Genomic DNA, 14119 nt, shown 5'->3' on the forward strand with positions numbered 1-14119 from the left:
CAATCCATTTCACTGCAGACCACAGGCATAACCAAACAACAAAGCACAGATGACGTCCAGTCAACTTTATCCCCCAGTAAAATAACAGCAATAGAATTATCCCCAGCAGTTGAAAATATAGAAATAGGACAAAGCAACACGCCTGCAAGAGATAGTGACCAACATTTATTTTCCAGTGAGAGCGCTAGTACACTGCAGACCACAGGCATAACCAAACAACCAAACACAGATGACATCCAGTCAACTATAAACCCCAGTAAAATATCTGTAACAGAATTATCCCCAACAGTTGGGACAAGGGAAGCTTTCTCACCATTGGGTATTGATCCTACTCTTACATCTAAAAACACTACAAAATCATCTAACACAGCACAGACAATTACACTGCAGCCCACGGACATCACTAAAGAACAGAAAACAAATGACGTAATGTCCATTACAACCCCCAATAAAATAACTGAGACAGAGTTATCCTCAAAAGTTGAGACTAAGGAATCTTTTTCTACAGAGGGATCTTATTCTACACTTATATCTAAAGACAAAATAATAACAGCCAACACAGCACAAACAATTACACTGCAGACCACAGACATTACTAAGCAACATGACACAAATTACGTCCAGTCGTCTTTATCCCCAAGTAAAATAACTGCAGCAGAATTATCTCCAACTGTTGAAAATATAGAAATAAAACAAAGCACCACACCAACAAGTGATAGTGGCCAACATTTAATTTCTAGTGAGAGCACTAGTACACTGCAGACCACAGGCATAACCATGCAACAAAGCACAGATGACGTCCAATCGACTTTAATCCCCAGTAAAATATCTGCAACAGAATTATCCCCAACAGTTGGGACCAAGGAATCTTTCTCAATAGCGGAAACTGATCATACACTTACATCCAAAGATTTTACAGTATCATCTAAAACAGCTCAATCCATTTCACTTCAGACCACAGGCATAACCAAACAACAAAGCACAGATGACGTCCAGTCAACTTTATCCCCCAGTAAAATAACAGCAATAGAATTATCCCCAGCAGTTGAAAATATAGAAATAGGACAAAGCAACACTACAATACTAGGGACCAGGGAAGTTTTCTCATCAAAGGGAACTGATACTACTCTTACATCTGAAGACACTACAACATCATCTAACACAGGACAAACAATTACACTGCAGACCACAGATATCTCAAAACAACAAAACACAGATGATGTCCTGTCCAGTATAACACCCAGTAAAATATCTACGACAGAATTATCCCCAGCAGTTGGGACCAGGGAAGCTTTCTCAGCAAAGGGAACTGATCTTACTCTTACATCTAAAGACACTACAAAATCATCTAACACAGCACAAACAATTACACTGCAGACTACAGACATCTCAAAACAACAAAACACAGATGATGTACTGTCCACTATAACACCCAGTAAATTATCTGTGACAGAATTATCCTCAGCAGTTGGGACCAAGGAATCTTTCCCAATAGATAGAACTGATGATCCTACACTTACATCTAAAGACTCTATAAAAACATCTAAAACAGCACAAACAATTACACTACAGACCACAGACATCACCAAACAACCAAACACAGAAGACATCCAGTCATCTTTATCCCCCAGTAAAATATCTGCTACAGAATTATCTCCAACTGTTGAAAATATAGAAATAGAACAAAGCACCGCACCAACAAGTGATAGTGGCCAACATTTATTTTCTAGTGTAAGCACTAGCACACTGCAGAGCACAGGCATAGCCCAACAACAAAACACAGATGATGTCCAGTCGACTATAAACCCCAGTAAAATATCTGTAGCAGAATTATCCCCAACAGTTGGGACCAGGGAATCTTTATCACCAAAGGGAACTGATCTTACTCTTATATCTAAAGACACTACAATATCATCTAACACAGCACAAACAATTACACTGCAGACCACAGACATCTCAAAACAACAAAACACAGATGATATACTGTCCACTACAGCACCCAGTAAATTATCTGTGACAGAATTATTCTCAACAGTTGGGAGCAAGGAATCTTTCTCGGTAGAGAGCACTAATCCTACACTTACATCTAAAGATACTATAATAACATCTAAAACAGCACAAACAATTACACTGCAGACCACAGACATCACCAAACCACCAAACACAGATGATGTCCAATTGTCTTTATCCCCCAGTAAAATATCTGCAGTCAAATTATCTCCAACTATTGAAAATGTAGAAAAAGAACAAAGCACCACAAGTGATAGTGGCCAATATTTATTTTCCAGTGAGAGCGCTAGCACACTGCAAGCCACAGACATCACCAAACAACAAAACACAGATGATGTCCAGTCGACTATAAACCCCAGTAAAATATCTACGCCAGAATTATCCCCAACAGTTGGGACCAGGGAATCTTTATCACCAAAGGGAACTGATCTTACTCTTACATATAAAGACACTACAATATCATCTAACATAGCACAAACAATTACACTGCAGACCACAGACATCACCAAACCACCAAACACAGATGATGTCCAATTGTCTTTATCCCCCAGTAAAATACCTGCAGTCAAATTATCTCCAACTATTGAAAATGTAGAAAAAGAACAAAGCACCACAAGTGATAGTGGCCAATATTTATTTTCCAGTGAGAGCGCTAGCACACTGCAAGCCACAGACATCACCAAACAACAAAACACAGATGATGTCCAGTCGACTATAAACCCCAGTAAAATATCTACGCCAGAATTATCCCCAACAGTTGTGACCAGGGAAACTTTCTCACCAAAGGGAACTGATCTTACACTTACATCTAAAGACACTATAATAACATCTAATACAGCAGAAACAATTACACTGCAGCCCACAGACATGACTAAAGAACAAAATACAAATGATGTATTATCCACTACAACCCCCAATAAAATAACTGAGACTGAGTTATCCTCAACAGTTGAGATTAAGGATTTTTTTTCTACAGTGGGATCTTATTCTACGCGTATATCTAAAGACAAAATAATAACAGCTAACACGGCTCAATCAATTACACTGCAGCCCACAGACATCACCAAACAGCAAAACACAGATTACGTCCAGTCGACTTTATCACCCAGTAAAATAACTGCAACAGAAGTGTTCAAAACAGTCGAGACCAAGGAATCTTTCTCCATAGAGAACATGGATTCTACTAATACACCTAAAGATACAATAATAACATCTAACACAAGAGAAACAATTACACTGCAGACCACAGACATGACTAAACAACGAAGCACAGATGACACCCAGTTGTCTGTAACCCCCAGCAAATTTATTGCAACAGAATTAACCCCAACTGCTGGAAATATAGAAATTGAAAAAGGCCCCTCAGCATCTGTAAGTCATAGCAGCCAACATTCATCTTCCAGTGAGCAGGATCTTCTTCCTACTACAATAAATACTAATCCTATTTACAGCACAACAGTTGCATCTGATGCAGATGTTTTAGAAATTACTTCAACAAATGAAAGACAGACAGAGAGAACATATGAAATCTCCCAAACATCAGATGGAGCAAAGGAAAGCTCTGTCAGCACCACTATGCCATCGTCATTGTCAGAGCCCCATCATGGAGGCTTAACACACCTTACTTCATTACCCGATATGACAAAATCCTCTGAAGCTACAACACCAACTTCCACATCATTTAGATTGCTGGAGAAATATTACACATCAGCAGATTCTTCTAGAGCTGGGACTATATCTCATACAGATACAACTAGAGCTGAGGGTTTACATACTGAAAATGAACAAGTGAACAATGAATCTACTGACTCATTTTCAGCTACGATGAAGGATGACTTATTGAGTACTGTCCTTGATGCAGATTCTAGCAGAATTAAGACTACCCATGGGCTAGCAACTCTTCATAACACTGTAAGTCCAAAGTATTCACAACTTCCCCATACCACAGGCAAAACAGATGAATCTGTGGGAAGTAGCACAAGTTGGAAGGATTTAGGTGGTAGTACTGACCAAAATGGCCTTATGAATGTAGCTTCAAATACTATGAGCACAAGTAAAATAGTTATGAGCACATCATACATGAATTTACATAACCCTTCTTTTAATTTTACAGTGAGCACATTGAAAACTCCCCAGGATCAGAGCACAACAGATTCTAGTGGTATAACTCATACATCAGTCTCTGGGAAATTACAGGAAACTACAAATACATTGCCCTATAATAGTGAACCAGTGGATCCAACCAAACAAACACTTCCTATTACTGATAATGGTAAATATATCACTTCTAAGCAAGCAACTGGTTCATGGCAAAATTCAAATGCACCTTCTGAATTTACCAATAACGCGCTTGACCAAAACACTGACTATTTCATGGCAAATACTAATATAATGCCTTTCTCTACCACAGCTACTACTCAGAAAAGTGAACAAGCACAAACCACAGTGATCACAGAATCAACCACAACGCATTCAGATCACACTATTCCATCAGAAAGCAACATAAAAGGGACAAGCATTGAACCACAACAAACACTGACAACTAAGCAATCTGCTAAATTGACAACGTCACAGCCTGAAGATGAGTCTGAGGTTTCTACAATTACGAGCAAAGCTGAACATGAACCAACTCCAACCAAAAGCACTGTTTCTGAGACAACTAAAGATACAGATGACATGAAAATAACCACCAAGTCAGTAAATCCAACAAAAACACCTAAACCCAGAGGTAGTCCTACAAACAGGCCAATGAAACCTGAAGTGATGGAAAATTTTAAACCCACCAACCCTTCCACAACTAACCCATATCACATTTGTGACTTGCTTAAAGAAGAAGCAATTAAATTGAGAATATCAGATGATGACCTTCAACGTGTCAATGAAATATGTACTGAGATGCAGCAGCTTTATCCCCTTGTAAGTACGCCATCTCCAGACGTAAAGCAGCCTAACACAGGTGATAGAAACATACCCTCTAGCTACCCAGATGAAATGACACCTAACGGGAATCAACAACCAGGAACAAGAATCATTCAGATTGTAGATGAAATATATCGGAGGATGAATAATTCACCAATGGCAAATTTAACAGGTGTACATAGCTACACTATACATAGACCATCTATATGGGTATTACTACGTAATAAAATCAGAAGCTCTAACGGTAAGTATAATCTTAGAGTTGCCCCTTTTACTACTTGAGAACATTTTCACACCACATATTTAATATATTGTGATACCGAAATGCTCATCTTATTTAAGTGGTAAGACTCTGTTCACACAAGCATCATGGACTCTGTTAATATCTAAATCATGACAGCTGTGTTGGGCTTTTTTTTTCAAAATCATACTATGAAGCCCATTGGACTGCTCTGAATTAGATTATATTTGAAAGCAAAAATATCCTAGTGCTACAGACTGGTCTTCATGCCATCAGAAAAATTGGAAGGACTAATTGGTGGAGGTTCTCAATGCAAATGTGAACAGAGCCCAAAACTATTTCACATCTTTCTGTATCACTCACAATTCAATACATCTTGCTGCCATTATGCACATTTGCAAAATGCTGCAATGTTTTCCTAAAGTTAGATTTTTTATTTCTACTGCCTAGGCATATAATATAAATGTATACCTGTGTCCATAACATGCTTATTATATTCTCTATGTCTATACATCTTTGACTACATGGTTATAAATGGAGCTGAACAGTTAATAAATTGTCATGATAATGACAACAGCTATATCTAAGTATTACTTATAGTACAAGTCCTTTTTGCACATGTGTAAAGAATAAGACCTATGCAGGTTTACAGTAGATGACATTATCATATCATTTAGCCAAGAAAATGAATGTGAATTCATACCAGTAATTTAAGAAGCACTCCCATCAAAACTTGAATAGGCTTAACCTGTGTGAATGTACAGTGCTCAGCATAAATGAGTACACCCCTTTTGAAAAGTACAATTGTAATCAATATCTCACTGAACAGAAGAACAATTTCCAACATTTTTACAAGACTAAGTTTCATAGAACTTTTTTTTAATCCATGACATGAAAGTATGATTAATAATATAATAATTTTCATTTTTACGTCTTCAGTTTTACTCAAACTAGTCAATGCAAAAAGTGAGTACACCCCACATCAAAAACTACTACATCTAATATTTTGTATGACCTCCATTATTTTTAAGAACAGAACCAAGTCTTCTAAGCATCGAATGAACAAATTGCCAACATATTGTAACATCTAACTTTTTCCATTGTTCTTTAACTACCTCTTTTAGTGCCTGGATACTGGATGGAGAGTGAAGCTCAACTTGTCTTCTCAAAATGTTTGACTGAAATCAGATCAGTAGACATACTTGGCCACTGAATCACTTTCACCCTGTTTGTCTTCAGAAAGGCAACAGTGGCCATAGATGTGTGTTTCAGATCATTGTCATGTTGGAATAGTGCATGTCTACCAAGGTGATGGAGTGATGGTAACACCTTCTCTTTCCATATACAGCAGAACATCTGTAATTTCATCAATGACTTGTAGCTCCCTGACACCAGCAGCACACGTGCAGCCCACATAAGGACACTGCCACTAAGGCTTTGCTGTAGGCATCATGCATTTTTCCTGGTCTTGTACTCCTCATCTTTCCAACGCCATACAGTTTTGAAGCCATCAGATCCAAAATCATTTATCTTAGTTTCATCACTTCAGAGTATAGAGTCCCCAGAGGTCAATTTGTAGGCGGGCTTCTGTGTGCATGGGCTTTAGGAGAGGCTTCCTTTGTGGAGACATCCATGCATGCCATTCTTCTGCAGTGTACACTGTATTCTTTCACAGGAAACACTCAACCCCGGTTTGGATTTCCACTTCTTTAGGTAACTGCAGTGAATATGCAAGTCAATTTTCTTCAACGCTTCTCATCAGAAGACACTACTATTTAGGTGTTAACTGCTATGGTCAGCCTTGACGTCTCTGGGAGATGAGATAATAATCACAGTTCCATTTTTTTTAAAAAAAATTGTATAATTTTTGCTACAATGTTCTAGTAGCCTTCACTTTTCTTGTGTAAAGAAATTTCTTTTTCTCAAGTCTTGTGACATTTCTCTTCCATATAGTGCATGGAATGAGATGGGGTTTTCTTTGCTGAGTAAGGCCCTTTTATAGTCAACTGTCTGCTGGAAATCTTTTTAATGAATAATTAGACTTATCTGTGGTTGAATTCTTGTTGATTAGAATTTTGTAGTCTAAACTTTTCAACTTGGTCATGAATGAATTTGTTAGGAAAATTACTTTTTTGGGTGTGCAAAATAACAAATCTTGTTTGCAATCAATGGCCCACATTTGTGGGGGTATTTTGTAGCATGGTATCCCATAGAAAATATTGATTCTGAAAGGAAACTATAGGTTTTCTGACAAATCTATCCATTTATGCTATGCACTGTATATATAGTGTAGTGTAGGTGTATTAATATGCTCACCGATTGCCATCTTCTCCTGGTTCCAGTGATGCACATTATGACTATTCTGACTTGCTGGCAAAGACTGGGGTTTAAGTGTGATTTGGAAGTTGCTATTACAATGTATAGAACCTAGTTCTGATGCTTCATAGACTTGTATTTCTGATGCTTTATAGTTTTGTATTGTAAAAGCGACTTCTGGTTCACACACAAACCCTAGTATTATCTGGAGAGTCGAAACTTCAGTCACATGACACATAACAGGACAAGAGTTGTGCTGGACACCAGAAAAGTTGGTGGTCGGTGAGTATTTTAGTAAACCTACAATATACTACATGTAAAATCACACAAGTTTAGTCCATAAAACATTTACGGGAGTGTTTTTTAATGAAAATAAAATGTGGATAGAAATCTCCCAAACACCAGATGAAATATTATGCGGCTGCATATTCAAACAAAGAGGAAAGGAATTAATCAAAATAGGGGACTATGTCTAACAACCATGTAAATGTTCCACTCTAGACCCACAGAAGAATTTGTGCAATGGGCAGCCAGTAGATGGGATAACTACTCTGCAGAATGGATCCATGGTGGCTTTTCGAGGTAAGTGAATTGGAAAAGTTTTACTACAAAAAGTACTTCAAGGGAATCTGTCACTACATTTGACCTATGTAAACTATGGGCATACAGGTTGTAGACGGCTGAAAAAGTCCTACCTGTATGCGTCATATCAGATAGCTTGTTGTTGAGAAATCATCTTTTAATACTTTATGTAAATGACGTCTTCCAGGTAATGGGGAGGACACTGCCTGAAAGATAACTCTGCCTCCAGAGCTTTTTTTACATGAAGGGGGAGTTACCAGTGTGATGTGTAATGGTTATTAGTGTTACCAGTGTGATGTGTAATGGTTATTAGTGTTACTAGTGTGATGTGTAATGGTTATTAGTGTTACTAGTGTGATGTGTAATGGTTGCTCTCTGCTCTCCTGATCTCTCTGCAGAGCCGTTTGTGGTCATCACTAACACTCCTCTCATATTTCTCCTGCTCTGTGTTAGCTACTTGTCTCACACTGGTAACTCCCCTTCATGTAAAATAAGCTCTAGAGGCAGAGTTATCTTCCAGGCAGCATCCTCCCGAGAGCCTGGAAGAGGCCATTTACATATAAGAAAAACAATGATTTCTCCAGTAGAAAACATCATATGATAGATATCAAGTTATCATTTTATTCAGCTTCCTATGACCTACATGATCGTATAGATGGCTTAGGAGGGTTGATCTTACTGACAGATTCCCTTTAAGGTAGCATTAGTAGAAAGCCAACCTGTAAGCTCTTCAGACCTGTATGTTTTAGGAAATACTTGTATTTCTCAAACAATATTGGAGCATCTATTGTTAGACCTCTGTGTTGTGCTATTCCTCTGATAATCCTCCTAGAAATATATAAATATGTTCTCAACTGGATGTTTGCATTTACCATGTCAGTGGATCATGTCTTTAAAAACTGACCCTTTCTTATCAGTGCTGATATTGTTTGACTATGCTGTGATACACTCTATTCATCAATAGAATTGAAATTATAGTTTATTAACACATTCTTACTTTATGTCAATGCTCTTGTTTTTTATTCTTTGCGCGCTTAGTTGCATGTAATATTTGAGCTGATGATATTACTGTAGGTGCAGGGGATAGAATTACCACTTTATTTGTCCAAGGGAAAAACAAGTTTCGCAACGGTTTGTCTTCCACTGTGTGCAACTGACTCGCCCCCAGGGTGTGGGGCACCCGGAACCGGGCTTCAGTGCGATGATGAGGGTAGTAGTGGCAACCCGATCCCGTGGCTCAGGGTGGTCAGACAAAATGCTGTGGCAGTCTATTTGTAGAGTTATGAATGTCCGACTACACCACCCATGGATTGCGGTCAGGGATGACCGCCGCTGCAAGGCAGACCGCTGAGGCTGATGTTGGTGTGCAGCACAGGGATAGGATAACTCCCCACGGGAAGAGTGTAGCCTCAGGGCAATGTAGGTGGATGCTGGGGGTGATGGTGCAGGCGCAGCATAAATCACACAGAGTCCAATGGTGCAGTTCAGGCCTTTTACTCACTGTTGTTATCCAAGTCACTTCCGTCAGCTAGTACTGCCTGAGCCATGCTGCGTCCACCAGGTGAGGGGCTCGGTCAACCCCCAGGCAATTCAGGAGTATGGCACAGGACCCCCTTCTATCCTTTCTCTGGCCTCTCGTGCCCCACCAGTGACCACACTTCTGTCCAGCTGCCTCGGGCCTTCTCTGGTAAAACTTGACGCCAGTTTCCCTGACCCTATGTGGTGCCTTCCTAGCGGGTGTAGCGAGGGGTCGCACCAATAAATGATCACAACCTGAGGGTTCTCGGCTGAGGGATGATTTACCTCCACCAACTTGGGAATCCGGTACCCTTCTGCGGCCTGACCCTTCACCCGATATAACGCGGGTTTGCAACGGTTGCTGTCCGTTCTGCTCTCTTAGGGTCCCTTCTGACTTCTTGTTTCTGGAGCCTTTCTACTCCTCTGTCTGTCCTCTTTCCTTCCTTCTCCTTCTTCTCTTCTCCTTTCTGGCCCCGGCCTTTTCTCTAGGCCTGCCTCGTGGAGCTGAGCTCAGGCCGAGCCTGTCAGCTCTCTCTCCCTTTCTGCTCTGACTGAACTCTGCTGGACTGAACACTCTCCTAAGATGGCCCCTACCTTTTATCTGCTTCTCTGTGTCTGAGCTCAGGTCACCTGCACCCAATGAGCTCCTTCCTATGCGCCAGAAACCGTCCCCTTCTGCTCCTACATCACTGGGTTCTCTCCCCCCTCCCCACTCCAACCAGGGACATGGTCAGTTGTGCCTGCAATAAATGGGAGAACCTGCGAGCTGTCCCCCGAAAATGAGGAGTGTGTGTATGCAGCTAACTGAGCCCTGGTCCATACTCCATCCTTACCTGGGAGTGGAATATCACACCTCTGGTTGAGGTGCAATACCCCTGTAGCAATCGAACCCTCGGGGCGCTACATAACAAACATCATTTGTAATCAGTGATCTCCTTTCTGAAATATACAAGAGAAGTGAAGGATAAAACTGGAAAAAAGTAAAGTGGACATTGATCCAGCATTGAGAACTGCAACAAGTTGGATGTAAAGGGAACTGTACAGAATGAATTCTAAAAATCAAAAATGTCAGGTTTTAATGGGGATTTTGAGTGGGTAATGGGCTGAGAAATAGTATATATAAAGCAGCAAACTACCTATTCATGCTTTGTGTTGAAGTGTTGGTAGCAGAAAACATTGGCAATCATAAGGATCTATGTGACAAGTGACAAATTGTCAACTGGTCGGAGGCATGGTTTGGATTGCACCCTGAGAAACCATAGAAGCCTGAAATAAAATGATCTTATTCAAAAAATACTACTGTCAGCTCATTTTGGACTAACCAAAATGCTTTGATTTCCTGAATAGATGCCCAAGTTCACATTGGCAACCCAATTCTGAAGGTTGAAGGCTTTGCTGCAGACACCCATAGTTTTTAATGCCAACTCTATTACTTCTGACACCATCTAGACCTCTTGGCATGTGTGCATCTTGATGTACTTACATCTCATTTGCATAATATGACAATTTAGATAAACCCTATTGAACATTGCTAAAGAGGGCTAACAGACAGGTCTCCATAGGACTATAAGAAGTCTTTGTATATTATATACCGCTCATTTAAAATTAGCTCCGCCATTAAAAACATTTCTCAAGGAAAAAAACAGACCCTGATAGGCTCCCAGCAACAATATATAGCAAATGCTAAACCCACTTTTATTACTCAGCTACATACAGTTTTCCAACAGGCCATATCTTCTGGGATTTTGCAAGTTACATTCTATGGCAAAACAATAGTGGTTTTACTACCCTCAAGATGGACCATGTAGAGTGCAGTGCAGGTCCTATTTTTAGCTACATTATTAATTAATGTGGAGGGAAAAATTGTATCCAAAACCTTTACTTCAGGACTGAACCAAGTTATTGGGAATTTGGTACATCTTCATCTGGTTGGAAAGGTTCATACGAGATAAAAATATCACTAACAATATTCGAGAGTTCATTCAATAGGCTAATACCCATTTTATTATTGGATATGCTTTAGCCTCTCTTGACTGCACAAGTGCCTTTGGTTCCAATCATATGCACTTTCCTCACTGCCTGTAGGGGACACTTGTTCATATTCAGGTGTTTATATACCAAAATATTCAGGTCAAGATCTTGCTCTAACCAAATGGACATCACATGACTATTCTTGCAACAAATTTGCTTTATAGAGATAACTTCCATTATCTGATGGTAATGGTAATATGGTAATATTAGTCTGGATAGGATGATACTATTCCTTACATATCGGCTAGTACTACAATAACATCTAGCTATATCATTTGGAAACACAGTTGAAATTCTTGAGTGGGTTTATAATTACCCTCACATTATAACCATATTACAACTAATACTTTTCACCATTATTGCTGTATCCTATCCTTTATTTTAGCTCTCCCGCAACATCCAGTATGTAGGTGATCTCTATTATTAGAGATGAACGAATATGTTCAAAAAACGATCGCCAATTTCAAATTGGGTACGAATATGGCACATTCGGATTCGTGATCAGACACACAACCATTTATTCTTAAAATCGGTAAAACTCAATAAAAGTGTGGGAAATGATTGCGTTGCCACTAAAGTGTTTTTATCACTTTGGCTAGGATAGTGGTGGTGTATGATAATCATGAGGGACGTGTTTGATGAGGGGAGGTGATGGGGAGAGCTCAAAGGAGAGGTGTGCTTTTAATCTTTTTTTTTTCCTAACGTTATGTGTGCAAATTTCAGCTAGCCAATCAGGGCGCAGGAACCATCGACAATGTCCAGACACAAGGACTTGTGCCATTGGCTGCTGAAATCACATATCACTCTCTATATAAAGAGCGGACATGTTCTTTTAGCGCCATTTTGTGACTATAACAGATAAGAGAGGCTGCTCCTTGTCTGCTCCTGGATTCATTAGAGATTTTAGCTAGTTAGATAGTTTAGATAGGTAGTGTCCTGTGTGGCTGTGAAATCGATCTTCCACCAGATTTTTTTTTTGTGCCATTAGTGAGGTCCAGACAAAGACAGCATGGCACATTTCATAGAACTCTGTGCACTGATTCTATTGTACTCCATGCACAAGTACACCATTAAAAATCTTTTTTTCTGTTGCTAACGTGATACAGCACTCCATATCTCACCTTGTCATTTTGTGGTGCTGAAATTCAAAGTAAATGAAGTCCGATTTATCTGGACAATATTCACATAGGTGGTCACCACCCACCACCAATTACATAACTTTTAGAAAATAGGGAGGGTAATGAAGGAGGGAAAAGAAATGTGAATAAAAATTAACTTTCATTAATTAGTAGTGATGAGCGAGCATAATCGCAAGTACTCGGTACTCGCCCGAGCATCTCAGTACTCGAGATGCTCGGCGCTCGCTGAGTACTTGCGAGATGCTCGGTTGGATGCTCGGGTCCCCTCCCTATATGTTTGGCGCTCTTTAGCGCCAATCAACATGCAGGGATTGCCTGTCACTCACTGTAATGCTGTAGCCATGTTGGTTGTGGGCATTACAGTGATTGGCTGGCTGCACAGCATCATCAGGTCTATATCAGACCTGGCGCCGCCATTCTCGTCAGTCTACTCCGCAATCAGGTAGTGTAGTGAGAGGTGCTGCTGAGCTAGGGAAAGATTTGGTTGTGTAATGTGGCACCCCAGGGGTCTGGTTTCCACAGTAACGGCAATGTTATGTCTGAGAGCAGGTGGGAGGTCTCTTGGTCAGGAATCCTATGCATGCCACACCTCCTGCCCAGTCCTGGGAGGGGAAGAACTTCCCCTATATAAACCTGGGGCTGAGGCAGGGTTAAGGAGTTCGGAGGGAGAGTGCAGCCAGGAGGGCTGACAGGGAGCTGTGGCTCCGGCTGGGCCCAGCTCCTGGGCCATGCCAGAAGTAGAGACAGAGAAGAGAAGCAGCTATGGGAAGAAACAACAGGAGCTCTGTGGGAGCAGTGTTACAAGGAGTCAGGGGCTGGCAGCTGCAGAGCTCGCCCTGACTGAGAAGATTTCTTACCGGACCCGGAGTCTGAGGCTGTGGGGACTAACTCCTACCCAGCAGCAGAATCCGTCAGGCAGGGGATTTCAGGTCCTCTGGCCAAGAAACCCGAAGGCATGGTCACACGCATGGGACCAGCACCGCCGTCATGGAGCGGAAGCTACTAGAAGGCCCCGAGTCACCGGCCATATGGGTGAGCACCACACGGTACACTCAGGGACGTGGGCTACTTATACCCGCCTCTAGCAAGGTAGCCAGAAGAGTACAGTCAGTTTGGGAGGCCTACAACTCCGCCTGGCCAGGGGAGATCCCATCTGCTCAAGGACTGACCAGGCCCCGATCGCTAGCCAGTACTCCGGGAGGGTCTATCTTTGTCACCAGTAAAGACCCTGAATCACACCGCATCGTCTCTGAGTGATTCCTGCTACCCCTATCATCCACGTCGGCTGCCCTGAGGCCATACCCCTCCCGTTGGGGGTTGTACCATCTATGCTGCACTATCCTACCACCGGCCTCAGCGGTCT

General features: G+C 41.0%; 1 protein-coding gene across 1 annotated transcript in view; it reads left to right on the forward strand.

Moving 5' to 3' along the window:
• PRG4 (proteoglycan 4) overlaps positions 1-14119 on the forward strand; it is a 200575-nt gene that overhangs the window by 171639 nt on the left and 14817 nt on the right. Inside the window, exons 21-22 of the mRNA XM_073642978.1 lie at positions 4421-5173; positions 7988-8068. Of these exons, the coding sequence (XP_073499079.1) occupies positions 4421-5173; positions 7988-8068 (834 nt within the window). The remainder of the gene's footprint in view (positions 1-4420; positions 5174-7987; positions 8069-14119) is intronic.

Source organism: Phyllobates terribilis, unplaced genomic scaffold (assembly GCF_046119375.1).
Source record: "Phyllobates terribilis strain yellow unplaced genomic scaffold, ASM4611937v1 Scaffold_8__6_contigs__length_399053987, whole genome shotgun sequence".
In the NCBI taxonomy this organism is placed as follows: Eukaryota; Metazoa; Chordata; class Amphibia; order Anura; family Dendrobatidae; genus Phyllobates; species Phyllobates terribilis.